The 19,356-nt window shown below is 37.1% G+C and overlaps 1 protein-coding gene across 1 annotated transcript in view; it reads right to left on the bottom strand.

The window, feature by feature from the left end:
* Nucleotides 1-19,356, bottom strand: part of Thsd7b (thrombospondin type 1 domain containing 7B) — a 949,886-nt gene that overhangs the window by 456,601 nt on the left and 473,929 nt on the right. Inside the window, exons 8-9 of the mRNA XM_052200991.1 lie at nucleotides 5,197-5,388; nucleotides 3,104-3,338 (exon numbers count right to left, since the gene is read on the bottom strand). Of these exons, the coding sequence (XP_052056951.1) occupies nucleotides 3,104-3,338; nucleotides 5,197-5,388 (427 nt within the window). The remainder of the gene's footprint in view (nucleotides 1-3,103; nucleotides 3,339-5,196; nucleotides 5,389-19,356) is intronic.

The raw sequence follows: 19,356 nt of genomic DNA, 5'->3' as shown, positions 1-19,356 counted from the left end.
TATTCTCTAAGCTGTTAACTTCTGGTACCGTGATTTATTTTACTCACAAAATACCTTTAAGCTCATGTTCTAGATTCATCTCTGTTGTTATAATGATACACTTGACCAAAAGCAATTTAGTGGGAAAAATGGTTTATTAAGTTCTCCCTTTCAGATCCATCATTAAGGCAGGCACTCAAAGAGGAATTTGAAGAAGAAAGCATGGAGGAACAGTCTTTGCCGGTTCACTCACAGGCTGATGTTTAGCTAGCTTGATCACACAGCCAAAGTCCACCAGCTCAGGTAATGGTGTTGCCCACAGTGCTTTGGACTCTCTATACCAATTAAGAAACCAGATATACCCCTGTGGACATACCCACGGGTCAATCTGATCTGGGAAAATATGAATTGAGACTCCTTTCTTGGGTGACTTTATGTTTTGCCAAAGTGACAATTCTAAGCAGGACAGTTAAGATTTGAATGAAGAAGTGTGCTTAGACATCTTTATAATAAACTCTTATTCAAAGTAATTATGAGATATGAGAGGACAATGAAGGTCATTTAACCTACAGATCAACTTTTCTTGTCCACATGATACTTTAGTATGTGGCAAAAACTTACTTAGTAGATATGTGTCTCTATTCTAGTATCCTTTGGCTAAGAAATGGGGAAAAAGTTACCTTAACACCAAGTAGACTTTTCCAGTTGTAGTTAAGAGCTGAGAACTTATGGAAGAGAGATCAGACCACAGTCTGCTATAATTACAAGTAAATATTTATTGTATACCATGTTGGGGTTACCCTATTCTTATGCCATGTCTGTTTTGATTTTTATGTTTATTTTACTATTTCATGGATGGTTTTGTTAAGTTGCAAATTTAGGCCAAAAATTAATAAGATTGCAATTCTTTCCAGAAAAAGAGGTGCCATGTTCACATAATTCAAATATATTAAAACTCTTTGGATTTTGCCATTGATCCCAGGAGACTATGAGTTGGGTGACATTGATAGTGTCATAACACTTAAGTTATGGTTCAAGTTTGTCTAGAAAATCATCAATTCACAGATCCATTTAGTCCACATATTGCCTTAGCTATGAAGTAAGTAGAAAGGTAAAACTGATGTAAATTCATACCCTAAAATGCCATCAGTACTGGGTAGTCAGATGCTACAGCAGCAATGGCATATTTGTATCAGTAAGGTCATGAATCCAAATGACCATGCTGGCACCTTTGGCTGCCATCGGCTGTGATGCACCTATATTTATATAAGGTAAAGATGAACACCAGATTCTCTGGATCTTTTGCCCTCCATGTTCAATCCTTGACAAATCTCATCACTCCTCTACATAATTATCATTTATTCTTAAATTCCAAGAATGTTTATAGGATTCTGACAACATGGTGGTCAGGAATACAGCAGTAAAGAACAGTTATGACTGTCCCTCAAAGTCATATAGATGAAGATGTAGAGGTAAAAATTTCCTGGTTGTGATTAATCTCCAATCAGTTGTCTTTGAGCGTTTTCCAAACTATCAGCTCATCAGACATACAAGTACTAATCGTGGGCCACATCTGTCATCCTTCTTCCTATAGGGATAGCCAGTTTTGTTCCCTTAACTTTAGCTTCTGTGGTTCCCTTCATACGTAGTCAATGTATCTTCTCAAGCAGTGTGGAAGGACATAGACCTTTACTGCGGTGCCAAGAGTGAAGATACTCAGGTGTTTGTGTTGCCACAATAGACATACATTGTACTGAATCTGACAGATGGGCAAATAAATTTTCTACATTATCAGAAAGGGCAGAGGTATGGTAAGGCAGGCTTGGCATGATGCTACCTATGTTTATGATGCAATTGTTTCTGCATCTCTCTGAACACTAGCTTCATTGTCTACCCCTGCTTTTTATTACCTGATTGTAGCACTCTAAGTTCATGCCATTAGCGAATTGAGAAAGGATAGTTTCTTCCTCCTAGACTGAAAATTTCTATTTCCTATGGAAAACACTGAATTGCCAAGCTGATAGCAATATGCCCAAGCCTTTATCAGCAAGATCTGTGACTCAGCATTCCTATGGTCAGAGTGGGGTCTTCTACCACAGCTACGAGGCAAGTTATGAGGTCAACTACCGCATCTGTGAACAAAGCATGGGCTCTTCAATCCTCTCTTTGCTCCCACAATGTGAGCAAGGGATAGAGACAGAGATGAACCTCTCCCAGTAGAAGTCTCTTGCCAATCTATTCTTTCTTATAATCACTTTAAATATTTCTTGACATGTTTTTTAAATCTCTATCCCAGATCTCATGTCAACATATCCCCTTTACCTTTAAAATATATGTCTTCATTACGGGGGAGGGGTATAGAAAACACACAACTATATTCTACTTATGAGCATAGATTAGCCAAACCAAAATTTTCTATGGTAAGAGAAATTTGGAAATCTGAACCATAGTGAAACATTGCCCTTCAAAGAATAGACCCTGGCTCCAGGCTGACCCAGTCTCTGTAAGATTTGAGAAGAGCCAAAGATTTGTTTGATTACTCAAATTTAGTTTAAGTTTGTGGAGATGACTTAGCTTTTCATTGACTAATACATATATATATATATATAATATATTGTATATTATATTATAAATTATATTATAAACTATAAATATATTATAAATAAACTTCTGGAGCATATATTGAATATATTTTACTTTGTAGTATCTCTGTTAGTCTTAAAAGGTTGAGTGACAAGAACAACAAAGTCTGGAAAGATGACTTGATGATTAAGAGCATGAATTGTTCTTCAAGAGAACCAGAGTTTACTTCCTGGAACTCAAGTAGAATGTCAGGCAACTACTATGACCCTAGATCCAGAAGATCTGATGCCCTCTTCTGACTTTTGTAGACACCTGCACATACATGAGTATATACATGCACATGCATACACACATACACACACACATACACACGTGCAGACACAAACATACATATAAATATAAATTAAAGATTTTTCAAAGAACAACATAAATTCTTGTTACTCCACCATAAACCTAGACCTGCCAGTTGTTTTATAATCATTTTCTACTACTAATACATGGGAAATGGTCATATGCACTTTCAGCAGAAGTCTGAAGGTACCTTTTGGTCATCACTTGTCCCACATGACTCTTGATACAGAAGACCTTCCGTGTCTGAATGCCCACCCCACATGTTGCTTCTCCATTCCAGCCAATGGTCACATTGAGGGCAGTCACAAGAGTATTTTCAGAGCAGGAACCCCAAGCAGATGTCTCCCAGTAGAGCTGTGGACAGGAATGATCGTTGCATAGACGGTATTCTTGGAGTTCCTGACTACTAGGACAGGGCTTTCCACCTATGAAAATTTCAAGTGAGAAAGAAAACATGAATCACAATGCTATCATTCTTGCTTTTGTTTCTTCTGCATCCTGGATACCTAACCTACTGGATCCTGATGACTCTAAGACCAGGAATTTATGCCCGATGCCATAATCTAAGGATAGTGGTATATTCTTGTCTCCTGATTTAACAGAGTATAAAATTAATTTAGTCTACTGTCCATCTATGAAGCATACATCTCTGAAATAGACTCCAAAGAAATCAGTGTTTCCTTTGATATTATTATGTTTGTATAAGCTCATCAGTGAGACAAACCAGTGCAGAACCTTGCACTATACGCCTATGCTATATATGCACCCTATACATATGCTAAGAGACATAAAATAGACCATGACCTTGGAAAGACATCTTGTCAAAGACTCTATGTATACCTTTTGTTAAGGAAGTTGTTTTGTTTCTCACTGCCATTTTTAAAGTTCTAATCCCCCATCAAACCTTTTCCTGCCATTTGAGAAATACAGAGGTATGTGTTAAAAAAATTAGCAAGAAAAACTCATCTTTAACTCTGAAATAGTTCTGGCAACCAGTATGCCCTGGCAGAGAGACCTTTACACCCCTGGCTGAATCAGATAACCAAACCTCATTGCTATCTATTCTTTTACATTTTTATCCAGGGCAAAAAGTAGTATGTCTCTGAAGTATTGATCTTTCCCTACCCATTCACGCTACAATGTTTTATTCAGTGGGACAAATAGCTCAGATGCATAGCCTCCATTTTGCTATTTTTATTCTAATTAGTACTCATCTCTCCCCTTAATTCTAGAAAATCAAAGCCGGGATATATAAAAAGCAGTTGCACTTTAAAATAGCAAAATTCTTCCTTTACCATGACCCTAGCCCTATTTCTCATGATCACAGTACTGAAATCTTGCTTAAGATGCTGCTCACAGCCGGGGTCCCACTGTCCTGCTGTTCTAATGGAGCCAAAGACTGATGAGGCAGAGGGAGGACATGAAAGGGGTAACATGTGTATCTGGGGATAGAGTCCATTGCTGGGAATGATGGGAGCCGCTGCTGTTCCTTTCATTTGTCCTGCAGTTACTATCCACATCCCCATAGCACCTTTTACCTTCTTCAAAGCTATTTTCACGGCTTTCATGTTCCCTCCCTGGCCCTTGGCATTAGGTGTTCTGGAAAAGGAAATCAGGACACAGATCGGTCCCTTACAGATGTTACTGGCACATCTTGGTGGAAAGTGGGGTCTCTGATCCCTGCTTTGGAGCTCTTTATATTAGACAGATCCAATTATGCTCCCCATTGTACAAGACACCTAAGCCTGGAAGTGTGACCATACTTTGCTTCCTTCTTTGAAAAGTAGAAGGAAAAGAACATGCAATTCATTAGACTGGGTCATATGAGCATTTGGACTAAAGTCATCCATGTGGAATGGTGAGCCCAGCATAGATAAAATAGAGGATTCACAGAAAACAAAGTGTGTGTGGAAATGAAATGGTTAATGTACATTTAATGAACAGAGATATAATTTAAGCCTATTTACATGCAAGTCAAGAATGTTTCAGTTATTTGTTCAGTAAATAAACTTACAAATGACTCCCATGAAGAAGTATGGAGAGGGTCCTGATCCTGGAAAGGATTGATCTAGCATTGAGGGGAATATAAGGACAGAGAAAAAGGAGGGAGGTGATTGGAGAATGGATGGAGAGAAGAAGGACATATGGGGAGGGGGGATCTTGGAAAGGGGAAATCATTTGGAATGTAAACAAAGAATATAGAAAATAAAAATATTAAAACAAAACAAAACAAAACAACAACAACAAAAAACTTACAGGTGAAGCAATGAACCTGTAACTTACCTTCTCCAGCCAAAGCCAGGATAGAACGTGATCTGGTCTGTTTCCCATCTGAGTTTTTATTTGAACAGGACTGGGAGCAGGATGACCACACCGTCCACTCACTTACTACACAGTCCATTCGGCAGGGAATTTCACAAGCCATCCGTTCAGGAGGAGGAGGCACTGGACAGAGGCCCCCTGATACTTCTTCTCCTGCAAGAAAACAGTTAGAGATAGTTGCTTAGTGACAAAAAGTGAGGCCAGCCCAAGGAACGCACTGGTCCATTGTTTTCTCTATAATCCCACTTTATCTTAGACACCTTTAGCAGGTGTCCAAACCATGAAGTACAAATATGATGGTACCATCAGCTATCTGTAATGTTTATGTCAAGAAAGATATGCCAAGAAGTAATGTGATGGTTAAAAAGGTAGATAGCATGGGCTAACTAGAACTTATCAGACTTCACAGGGTCAAACTTGGCTTCTAGAAACAATTTAGCCACAGATGGCTGGAGCTAAGTATGACTGACATGCTAATGGTGGACATGTGGTACAAGTGTTCATTCATCCTCCAAGTGGAAACCAGAGGGCTCTGAAGGTCACAAAGGATGCTAACCATCATTGTCCACATTCTAAATGAGGCTTTTACCACCCTAGCTTGCTTTTCAGTGCTGTCTCTCAATCTTACCACCTAACAAACACTATCATGTGATCTTTGTCTTCTTTGTACAAAGGAATAAATAGTTTAACCACAATGGGAAAGGGCTGTGGCTAAAATTACAGAACATGTTGACAAAAGTGGAAAACCAGTCTGAGGTACTTCTTAAGACATTTGATAATAATCTGATTAACTTCCAAATAAATAATAGTTGTACCTAAAACCAGAGTGAAAAATGCCCCAAATAGCAAGATTACCAATTTCGCTATTGACACAGGGCCTTTATTGTCCATCTATAAATAACATTTACACACCTGTGATTTCACATCCTGCTACGATTTTTGTAAGTTTTAAAACAAGGCAGGGTAGAGTTTAACAGCAAGCAGATGGGAACACTAATGGCATCATCTCTAAGACACTTTTCATATCTCAAAAGATAACAATGGTTTCTTGAAAAATAAAACACATCTGGGTTGTTTATCATTATGACAAATTCCTTAGATATAATAATTTGATTTTTTGTCCTCCATCCATTCCCAGTCTCCTCATACATAGAGGACACAATGAATAAAGACACCACTTATTATTTGAAATAACAACATAAAATCTGGGATGACAGCTATAGGATACAGACAGTTTTGTCTGAGTGACTTTACAGTTTGGAATTTTCCTGTCATGATCAGTCCGACATGAAAGTAACTGCCAAGGAGATGAGTATATAGTGAGTACCTCCTTGGTGCAGATGATGTATTTTGCATATATTATACATGTATTCATCTACCCTTAGGAGAAGCTCATTGGGGTCAGAATGCTCTGTCTCAGCTCACAGATAAAGAGTCCTGGAGTAAGAGTGGAAAACTGGCTCGTGGTTATCCAGGGAAGAGTTGGGAATCACAGCTAAACCTCCTAATTCCTGAGCTTCCATTATCCCATTATCCATGCTACGGCTAATCCCCTGGAGATGGATATTTTTTCCCTGAGGAAGTAAATAAAACAAGCTGACAGTCTTCCAGCCTGCCTGAAGGAGAAGACGGTGTGCGGTGAATATCTGCATTCATATTTGTAAATGAGGCCAGGCTCATTGCCCTTGAGGGTACAAATAAAATTTTTCAAGCATATTATGAGAAGTAATAGAGACTCCAGCAGATAATCAAGCTGAATGCTCGGTTCCAATCATTCTCCTTTCAGTCTCGATCTATTTTCAGGACGAGTCCACACAGTGTACCCACCCCCTCCACCCACACGCAGGAAGTCATCTAGGGGGACCTTATCGCCACATGCGGAAGCCAGCAGGCCAGGGAGGAAAAAACAAGAAAACCAACCAACCTACATCTAATCAAAATTTAATTCCCACTCTTGTGAATATGATTAACATAATTTAAACACAAAGCATTCCTAAAGTAATGGTTTGCAAAGAACATTTCCGGGAATAGGAGATACTCAGAAATCTTACAAGAAGTGGAAGGGGTTGACAGTATGTGAGTGAACATCAGAAATTTCCAGGGAAATAAATGAGATAGAGGGATTTTCCTCATCATTTAACCTCCTTTAAAGGAATGCCTCTCTACAACAATTAGCATCCTTTTCACTATGCTTTAAAAACCACCTTATATCAAAGGATTATAAAATTGTCTGTTATGCAAAGAGCTGAAACCTTGTGTAGTCACAACAAGGGGATAAAATCACAGGCTCAGTGTAAGGACACTACATAGAGCTCATGCTCATGATCCAGGTTAGCTAGAGACATGCAAAATTAAAATGAGTCCAAATATAAGTAGCTGAAATGTGACACAGACAAAATATGTTGGGATCCACGGCAAGGCACCTATTGGAGTTAGTAGGTTAGGGGGTGTTGTTCTGGTTGGTTGATATTGTTGTTCTTCCTATGGGGTTGCAAATCCCTTCAGCTCCTTCAGCCCTTTCTCTAACTCCTCCATTGGGGACCCGGTGCTTAGTCCAATGGATGGCTGTGAACCTGATAGCTGTCTCCTGGAAGGCTCTGGCAGATTCTGACAAATACAGAAGGGGATGCTCACAACCCTCTTTCTTAAAGCTCTCAGTTACTTAGCTTCTCATGACCCAAATTTTACCTCCTCTCACAGCATCACACACTCATGCCTTTCAGTGCTGACATCAGGTTTCTAAAATGGAGCTGCCTCATGAACTGATGTGCCAATTACTGGTGCAGAGCAATGACAACATACCCAGCACCATTCAGTAGTTTGTCCTTGCAGGTTAATGAAGGTCTATGAACAAACAGATCGGACTAGCTTTAAGGCAACCAAACTGATGGTCATAATGCAAACCTCATGTGGCCTTCTGCATAAAATATCACACTAAGGAAATGTTACAAAGGGCATCCTAGCCGCAATGTGTCCCAGCTAGTCAGGTGAGTGTTGGAAAGTGAATTGTAGCTACCAGCATTTACCCTCTAAGACCACTTAACATCCTTTACCTTCCGTTATCTCATTGCAGTAATGAAATAAGAACACCACCTTTCCAGGAGAGCCCAAGGATAAAGGATTACTTAGACAACAACACACATAAAAAGTAATTTAACACATGACAGGCTCATAATAGGAAGGAACCTAACAAGATGTTATTTGCAAAATGATACACACACACACACACACACACACACACACACACACACACACATACACACACACACACACACACACACACATACACGCATGCATACCAACCAATAGACTAAGGGTCTAAATCTCATACTACCTTTATGCTTCTGTTAGGTAGAAATCAATGTCTATGTAGGCTTTCATGAATGACAAAAGTTTATAATCACCTAATCCATTTTGTTGATACAATGAACTAATAAATCCTTCATAATGCCATCCAACATCCAATTCTAAAAACATTGCCTCCATGTAGGCGTGTGTGCTTATGTCTCTATTGTATGTATCAAGCTATAGATAGAGAAGCATCAAGGTTATCACCTTATTTGTTATTATTCACAAGCTCAGATATTTTAATATCATAATAAAACAGATGTATATTAACACAAAATTGAATTCATCTTCCAAGGAGAATACAAACTTACTCGTAGCCTTCACCAAACTCCCAGAATCAATGCTGAATGAATAAGACTAGATGGTCACTTCTGAATAGATTTACTAATTACTGGGATTATGGGATTCTTCTGATCTCATCAATGACAATGAAATATTCAATATTGTGAAATTACATTAAGCAAACTTTAAAAACAATCTCTTGTTCTTTAGAACATTCACAGTGATGTATAGCAATAAACATACTTTCATCACTTCAAACTTAAGGTAAGTTTCAGTAATCTTGCTGTTTTCCCTTCCCTTTACCCCTAGAAACTAACTAAAATATTAAGATCAAACATTGGCTCAAGAATATGTTAATATACTCAAGAATTGGTCTTGTCTGTTTCTCTGTGCACTGCTATTGAATGACAGCACTGACTTATTTTTAATGATTAGTTTTGTACTTACTTTTGCTATGTTGCTTAGGCTGGATTCTAACTCGGTTCCTTCTTGCCCCATTTTCCTGAATTGCTTAGATTGCAGATACCCACAATCAAACCTGGGCCCAGCATTAGACAGTAAGAAAGAATCTTTATTTTTCCAGTTCCAGTATATATACTAACTAATGATAAGCTACAAATAGTTCACAGCAAGTTCATTATGGCCACTAAACAAGAAACTATTCTAAACTGAATACTAGACTAGTTACCAGAAACTGGCCTTTTTCTATCAGATGAATACATTTAACACATACATGTGGTCTATTCAAATTCTTATGTCATGGTTCTATTACCCCCTTTTTATAATAAACAAATAAACAACATATCACAAAATTCTCAGTTTCCCAACATAGATTATAAGCATTGAAAGCAATAAAAGAAAAGGGAAAACCATGAAATTTCTACATAAAATATGCATTATGATTTGAAATACGACAGACATTTGGTCATTATGTCAATGTTAAGCTCCTTACTCTTCCAGAAATGATGTGCACTGGCTACTTTATTGATATTTCTACTTGTATGGTACTGTACCATCTCTAGAAAATATTGAAGACATTATCAAAAACACTATATGTCATAAAATTTTATGACCTATTTAAATCTCAGCAAAGAATGCCAATAAATGCTGATTAAATGCTTGCCATCAGTGAAGTAAGCTATCAGCAGACTTCTTTTCAGAACATATTAAGTGGACTACATCTATGTTTAATTCCATATTTTAAATCTAAATGTTACCTCCCAAGAAGTAAGTAGCCTCTGGGCCACTTCTAGACCATGATCCTAATCAAATAAAGACATACTTATATTTCAGTGCAATAAAGTATGGAGCCAAGTCTCAGGAAGAAGCAGATCTCATTTGTAGCATTCTATTATTGTCATCACTGTGATTGCAGCTTCTATTTGCTTATTTCAGAAGTTAACAATTGCATGTGTATCTAGTTTACACACAGTGGGAGAGGAACAAAGAAACTTGATGGTGTTATGCTATTAATAATAGTAATAGTAATAATGACAGTGTCAATGTGGACATAGAATAGATATAAATTCAGAGAAGCTTATAGTGAGCTAAGGTGACCATTCCTATTACCAGAAGTGTTATATTGACTATCTACATTAACATTATTTGCTTAGCTGGCACTATCACTAGACCCAAAACATAACAATGATTAAAAACTTGATTTTTAAAAATTTGCACCTGTGTCTAAACCTGTAATCAGATCTGCAAGACATCACAGGCTATGGTTTTATCCGTTCTGATGTGTTGTCTTCAGGCTCTCATTACAGACTGTTTATGACTATCAGCTTGGTTTCCTTAAATCTACGCTGATCTGTTTGTTCACAGACCTGCATTCACAAGCAAGGACAAACTACAGACTGTTGTTGGGTATATTGTTATTGACCTGGTCCAGACACAACCTGTGTCTTTGTCATTATATTCTTTCAGCTGAAAAAGCAGTCATGGGGAATGGAGTCTATGGAATTCATTCTTAGGTCATTGGTTATACGATTGCAAGAGAGACTTGGCTTGGAAATGGAGAATGCCTTCCTTACCTGGTCCATGGGGCATGGGATGGACAGGACAGTCATGTTAAAAATAGAAAAAGTAAGCTTCTGAAAAGAAAACAAAGTTGAGAGGTAGAAGGGCAAACAGAGCCCACTGGAAACATATGGGTAATCAGCAAAACAGTATAATGTATTATACAAAGGATATCACAAAAGTCATGGGAAAATAGGACATAAACATGTTCACAAAAGAAAATCAATGAAATTCTAATCATTGATATTTAGTGGAGAGAGAGAAAAGTCAAATAGAAATCCAGATGATACCCCAAAAGAAATGCTAAAAGATAGCACTTCAGAAAAGGAATGATAGCAGGCAAATAAAAATTACTTTCAAAGCAAATGTGTTGATGAAGGCCAGGAATAACCTAAACTTATCTTTGAAGCAGACAAGATGATCCTCTTAAGACTTTCTTCTTGAGCAAAAGTCCTGATGTTTATAATACTATCAAACAGCAGTTAGCTTTACACCCAGCACCAGAGCATTATCAGTTCCCACCCCCCACTTCCAGGCCTTAATAAAAGAAAATAGATGTGTGGTGCTTAGTAGATGTCAGCTCCCAGTGAACTACATAACACACGCATTTCAAATTCACAGCAAGAGAGCTGGCGAGGTGATCCATGTGTTCAGGGCCTCACACTACTCTTACAGAGGAATGGAATTGTGTTCAGTTCCCAGCATCCAAAGTAGGTGACTCGAAATCATGTGTCACTCTAGCTCCAGGGAATTATCTTATGCCACTGCTGCACTCATGTTCACATACCCACCTATACCCACGTACGCCCCCCTCCACACTGTATATGCACAGATCATTTAAAAGTAACAGCAATAGATCTTTAGAGTTTATAAGAGTTTTACAAGACAATACCTTTGCTCTACTCAGCTCACAGATGATAATATCTATCTTTTAGAAAGATTGAATAACTTTACAAGGACAAATGGAAGTTCTGTAAGAGAGCTGGAGTTTGAGTCTGGAAAGCCAAGCTCAGGAGTTCATGTCTGAGTCAGAACACTTCACTCTCTCTCACATTCTCTGTCCTGGTGTCTTTGCCTCCTCTTTTATCTCAGGACAACTGTACCTGGATTCTGGTCTCATCGGCTAAGTCTAGTGGGAGTCCATCACTGTAAACACTGCCATATAAAAACACACTATGACTTCATTAGCAAGAAAATAGATAGTGTTATAAAATTAAAAGTCTTTTATTAAGCTTGCAGCTTCTAGTGATGTCAGAGTGAGCATTTGTCTATACCGTGCCACTTAGCACCAAATGGCAGAACCAAATCTTTTTGGAGTTAATGCAGACGTATTATGAAACCAAACCAAGCCAAACAAAAAAGCACTCTATTTCTTTTGGTCAATTCAAGTCACAATGAAAAGTGCAATCGTTGGCCTTTCTGAAGAATTTCACAGGGACTCTGGATGAGTGACTTCTATAAAATACATCTTCTTTGTAGGAGTTGGAAGCACATCTGCAGCCATGTTGCTCTGTTGGGTTCCTGTGACGGTTTCAGATTTCTGGTCTACACACTTTATACATAGCTACATCCAACTCTACCAAAGTTCCTGTTTCTTGACCAGTCAGCACACAGGGATTTGGTGTTCATAACTGACAGCAAGTAGCTGTCAACTGAACCTATTTGTTCCTAAACACACTGCTCTTGCTTTTGCTTTAGCCAATCCTGAAATTGAAAAACATCCTGTCTTCTCTGTTTATTCCCAAGGTGATTCTCTCCTGACCCAAGGAACAGAACAATGTAGGTCATGACCTATGCTGACCCTCTGAGACCTACAGTTTTCTTTCTTCCTTGTGCAAAAAAAAAAATCTAGTTCCAGACTTATTTAATCCCTTTTTTTCTATTATTATGTCTAAGATAAGGGTCAGGATTCCATTTTTCTTCACTGACAATATTAAATCCCAAAACTCTGAAGTTGAGCCAAGTGTTGTTGTACACCCCTGAAACTCTAGCACACAAGCAGCTAAGGCTGATTTCAAAGTCATCATGGACTACAAAAGGAGTTCTGGGCTACTATGGGATATATAGTGATGTCCCATTTCAATAAAACAAAACATGTCCCACCTTTTCTAAACCCAGTGGATGGGTTAACATGGAGATTATATTGTTCAAAGGGCACAGGAAAATATGTCGAATGTCTCATACCTGTTAGATGTTGAAGCCAAGTTTCTCAAGAGTTTTTCTTTTTTAACAACAGAACAATTTGACACATAAGTAAGAAGAATAAAAGAATAAGTATCTATCCTCTACAACATAGCAAGTCTGTCTTAAAGAAAGAAACTCTGAAATACACTGTTGGAGGGAAGGGAGAAGTGCTGTAATCATATTTTAATTAAAATGTTAATTATAAATAAGCAGTGCAATATAAAGCAAAAAGTATTTATTTTAGTGTGTGTGTGTGTATGTCTGTGTATGTGTGTGCCTATGTGTTTCTGTGTATGTGTGTGCATGTGTGTGCAAGCGTGCGCGTGTGTGTGTGTGTGTGTGTGTGTGTGTGTGTGTGTGTGTGCATTCAGATTTTGAGGCAGGGTCTCATAGAACCCAGGTTAGCCTCAAACACATATATACCTGAGGATGGTCTTGAACCCCTGATTCTCCTGTCAAGTTCTCAGACTGAAAATATGTACCATTTAAAGAAGAGAAATGACATCAGGTCAGATTGTCTTTGACACTAACCTCTCCATCCCAATATTTTTGTTTGTTTGTTTGTTGAGAGAAGGTCTCACTTAGTCCAGGCTAGCCTCAGACTCACTACCCGAGGGTGACCTTGAACTTGATTCTCCTTACCTCACCTCGCAAGTGCTAGGATTACAGGTATGCACTGCCACGCCCAGTTTATTAAGTGCTGGGGAATCGAACCCAGTATGTCATGCACGCTAGGCAAGCACTGTGGCAACTGAACCACATCACCAAAACATGACCTTGAAAACTTACATTTGTTCACACCCTAATCATGAGCCATGAATGCAGAAAGGGACTGAATGTCATCCCTAGTTATAGTATCTGGGCTGGTGATAGATCAAAAAGCTAATACAAAAGAATACTTGGAAAATTGCAAACTACGATTTATATATAATGTGACTTTTTATTATGGCTGAAAATGAGAAAAATGGGCATTCCAAATAGAAAAATGATCTGGGCCAAAGATATTCATCCCAATTTTGTCCTAGGTGGAAAACGACCAGGAGAATTGCAATTATTTTGAAAACATGAGTAATAGCCAGTTAGCAAGCAGTGTGGAAAGGACTAGACTAGATTCAATAAGAGGTTTCCCTTCTGAAAGCACTCAGGTTGCATGGAATTCTTTTTTTTTAATACTGAGAAATCAATACTTTTAAGTTAGACCAGATGTGTCAATAGAATAAACTGATACCATGTCAGTGATGAATAATCATCCCTGATGTAATTAACTTTCAGGAACATAATTAAGTGCCCATACATGGGAAATATATCACAATTTAATTGCACAATCAAGATGTTGTCAATTTCTCTAAATAACACTAAATGGCAAAGGGCATTCCCGACCACACCATCGATTGCTTTCCTATGAATAATCTAAAAATGGGAAAATAAAGTCAGGGGGTATGAAGAATCTTAATGAAGATTATTCCAGAAAGTAGTTATAAGTTTGCTCTTACCCCTATTTTTTATCATCACCTATAACTTTTTAGATTATCACTGATAAATTCATTTTTCTGTTATAAAGTTCTTTTATGTTTTATAAAGTGAATCAGCTGGCATGGACGAAGATATGAGCAAGTCTCTTAAAGCACACACATACATACATGCACACACACATGCACACACACACACACACACACCACAGCTTTGCTCCCTTCCCTGTCCTAACCTGTGGCAATAATTGATCTCTTTTTTGTCCCTTTAGTTTTCCTTGTTCCCCAAGAATGTCACGCAAATAAAATTATGCAGCCTGCATCCCTGAGGTCTCACTTCTTGTGCTTGGCCAAGTCAACATGGGTTTATCTGCTCTGCCCCCATCAATAATTCATCCTCTTGGCTACTGAGTGGTTCTGGCTGCTTTATGGATATAGCATAGTTTGTATACCCACTTCCCTCCTGAAAGACATTGGGGTTATAGTTGGGTTTCCATGATTATTTGCTGCTGAACAGGTCTTTTTGTTTTTTTGTTTTTTGCAGGAATATAAATCCCTTGGGTGAACAATTAAGGGGGGAAATGCTGACTATTGATTTATGAGGGACTGACAAACTGTTCTAAATCCTTGTGACATTTTGCCTGGCCATGAAGAGATGGGCAGAAGGCTCAGTTGCTCTTTGCCAAGAGAAGCATTTGCTATAAGACCTGATACTATTTTTTTTTATTGTCTTTTTAGGGGCACAGTAATAGCATACGATATTATAATTGTAGCCTGCTCTTGTCCAATGGCTTATGGTCTTAGACATCTTTTCTTGTGTTCTTCTTCTGTAAGAATCTCTTGTATGGTGAAGTACATTTGCAATTGGAATCACAGTTTGAATTGATAATTACTATTGAGTTATGCAAGTTCTCCATATATTCAAGATACACATTCTCTGTTAAATTGTATTCTCAGTCTATGGTTTTCTTATTATTACTTAACTCTATCTTCTGTAATGTGTGTGTGTGTGTGTGTGTGTGTATGCGCATAGAGGAAGACTTCATATATGTTATATCATGTGTATGTATGTTCATGTGTACAAATGTATGAACACATATGTATCTATTTGAGTGTGGAGGCCAGATGTTGGCCTTGATCACTCTAAACAGTGTTTTTTGAGTCAGGGTCTCTTGCTGAATCTGGAGATTCCTGACTTTGAGATACTCTATAACAAAATAACTCTATGGATCTTTCTGTCACAGTATCCCCAGTACTAAGATCATAGGTATGTCCATCATACCCAGAGTTGTATGCAGCCTCTGGGATCTAAACTCATGTTTGCAAAGAAAGATATTTAATAATTAAGTCATCTTCCAAGATCATTGTAAATTATGGGGATTTTTTTTGCTATGAAAAGAATTGAAGTATACATAATAGGAGTTAGAATTTAATAATGTTGTATGAAAAGGAATCTAGAGATTGTCTGGGTATACAAATAACAGTAATATTTTACATGTGTTCTTAAAGCCTTATTTTTTTCATGGCACAAATAATTGATTATAAATCAACTAAAGGTCCAGGAATCATAGATGTAGCAAGAGCATGTAATGAAAACTATCTTCTGTTTATACTGACATTGTGTAAGGTTCTTTTAATATAGCTTATCATGTCTAGTTAAAAGACTTGTTTTCTGACACCAGACTTGTACAATGCCAGTTACATAGTAGGTCTCCATGAAATCTGGCTATAGTAAGTAGGTAGTAACAGCAAATATATTAGTCTATTTCTACTGTTTTTAAAGTATTGTGTCCATCCCAGATCCCTTGAGGTCAAGATTGTAACTCACAAATCAGGCAATACACGGTAGTGACTCATGTCAGACTTTTTGAGGTAAACTCCCTCATCCGCATTTATTTGCTAATTCTATTTAATTTCTCTGTGACTTAGTTTTCTCATCTTTCCATAAAAACAGGTTTTACAGAAAGAAAGAGGCATAAAAATGTATTTCATAATCTCATACTCTGGATACTATAAGAATTCAATAATTTAATGTAAACACACACACACAACACTAAGATGGAAGCTTGTTACAAAATAATAATAAATAATATAAAATACAACCTATTAGCAACTTTTTTGAAATAACAGAATGTTTTCCTTCAAAGACATTCACATTCCTAGGCCTCTAGAATGTTTGACTTTGAATAGAGTACACGAAGAGAAAGATAAGGTATCTTTTCTTGAATTGTTAGATTTTTTTTTCTGGGAAAAATCACATGCTTATTGCATGCCTACCATTTTAGCAAACATAGTATTAACAGATACTGCATTTATATACCACATATTTCTGAATGTGTGATGAACATGCACAGTATATTAGCTTTTAAGAGTTAGTCCTGTGAGGACTATCACACTAGAGCACACAAAAGCCAGTCAATTTCACTGACTTTATAATTATTGGGTAATAAAATTTTGTGTTCCTCTTTCAAAAGTGTTCTTGGTATGTGTTTCCACATTTAGACCTCCAGCTATTAAATAATTCGTATTCAATTTTGTAGAATATGATAGGGAACTCACTGCCAAGGAAGTACAGCAGAAACTATGGAGGAACTGTCTTTTTGCTTCCTAGCAGGCTCACACTTAGCTAGCTTATTTACACAGCCCAGAACAACCTGCCCAGGGAATGGTGCCACCCATAGTAGACTAGGACTTTCTGAATCATCAATTCACAATCAAGGCACTCTTCTACAGATTGCTTGTAGGGTAATCTGATCTTACTCAGTTGAGGATTCTCCTATCAGGTATCTGTCAGCTTTGCCAGTTTGCCAGATCAAGATAAGGAGGATGAAAATTCTCACATAAAAATGATGGGAAATAATAAATAGCATAAAATAATGAAAGCATAGTGCATTGTCCAGTTTGCTTCATAAGATTACATCAAATACACAACATAATATCACAGAATGGAGTTCACATACATGTGCTAAGACTCTCCTTGTTCCACTATGTGTAAGAACTCAGGCTCAAACAGTTAGCAGAACATCATGATTTTAAAAGTTTAGCCATTGATGAAATGAGACAAATGTAAAAATGACAATATCAAATAGAAACTAAGCAGATGATAATTGGAAAATAGAATGGAAAAGAATAAATATTGAATATACAATTCTAAAACCACATATCACAACCAGTAACAATTGGAAGTCTGCATAAGTAGACATGGTCTCATCCTGAAAGCAATTATACAAGGCAGAAGGTTAAAATTTTCTCCTATAAAATTTTAAGTAGATGTTTTAGCATCATATTAAAACTTATCATGATACCATTTCTAATTAAAACAATTCTAAATTGCAATAACTCATTTGTGTCTTTCAAAATTAATCATTACAATCACCAAGTTTGATATAATTAACTCCCCAGTCAGTGCCAAACAATTCAGAGAAAAGTATATTAAGTATAAAATATAAATAAAATACCTGGTGAGATATTTCAAAATAAAAGGAGTAAATGTTTTAAAACTCTCAACACTCTTCAACATTGATGACTCTATAGTATTCATGTCATGAGAATGACATTTAATTCAAATGGCATGATTGAAGGAAAAATAGATGAAGAACACAGGCATCTGAAATCTGTACACTCCGAAATTCTTCTGTATTCAGACCAAAAATAAACCTGTTCTTATTTCAGGATTATTTTCAATGTCTGTATTATATAAGAGGTCAGGTCAACATTAACATTGTGAAGACAGTTACTGCCAGCAAAACCTAGTTTCACTGGAAACAGTTTGGGAACATTAAACATCTCATCACTTATTTCATTCTAAGTTACCTACTGGCTTAAAGAAGTAATTTTCTAATTCTTCTAGAACAGTGGTTCTCAACATGTGGATCACGAACTCTTTGGAGGGGGTCACATATCAGCTTGCCTATCAAATAGTTACATTACAATACATAACTATAGCAAAATTGTAGTTATAAATTAGCAACAAATAATTTTATTGTTGGGGTTACCACAACATGAAGAACTTTATTAAAGGGTCACAGGTTTTGAAAGGTTGAGAACCACTGCTCTAGAATGATATACTAGTTAATACTCATTATTTGTGCATAGACATTTACTTTCTGAAATGGAACAAACATCTAGCCAAAAATATAAAAATTACTATAGCATTTGCCCTGACAGAAAAAGAAGTGTATCATACATGCTTCAAAATTGCTGGTGCCTGGAGCAGCACCTGACTCATAGTAAGTATTTAATAAAAGCTAACTGAATCAAACTTAGTATGATCAAGCTATGAAGATGATTTGGCATCTTAGACATTTCTTTGGACATGCAGAGTGTAAGTCCAAACAAAAAAAATGTTAAGTGTGTAAATTTATCTACATCTGTAAATCTTATATACTGGCTAAACTTTTATGGCAATTAATCCTGAGTACACATTGTGTGTCTATCAACAAATTATATCCTTTTTCTGTATGCTGGCTTGATCATTGAAATTGGCAAATGACTATATCACTGGACTTATGTGATGATTAAATGAAAAAAGATTAAGGCAGAATTTAGTAAGTATTCCATATGCATTAGTGGTGATAATGGAGTGGTGGTGATAACATGATTTCATAAGTTTACTGTTAATGAAATCAAGACTGTGAAAATTCTTCTTACATTAAGGTCAGGCATGAGGTTAGGAAATGATTAACATAGCAATAGGCATGTGTACTCTCTGAAGCACTATATGATTTCATAGTATGCTAGCTTTGGATGCTTGGTTTGCTGGTTCTAGATTCTAATTTTGTTTGTGATACTGTCCCATTGACGTATATTTCCTCAGGGG

Source organism: Apodemus sylvaticus, chromosome 12 (genome assembly GCF_947179515.1).
Source record: "Apodemus sylvaticus chromosome 12, mApoSyl1.1, whole genome shotgun sequence".
Taxonomy (NCBI): domain Eukaryota; kingdom Metazoa; phylum Chordata; class Mammalia; order Rodentia; family Muridae; genus Apodemus; species Apodemus sylvaticus.
The sequence above is the reverse complement of the archived record's forward strand: the minus strand, read 5'-3'. Positions and strand labels throughout refer to the sequence as shown.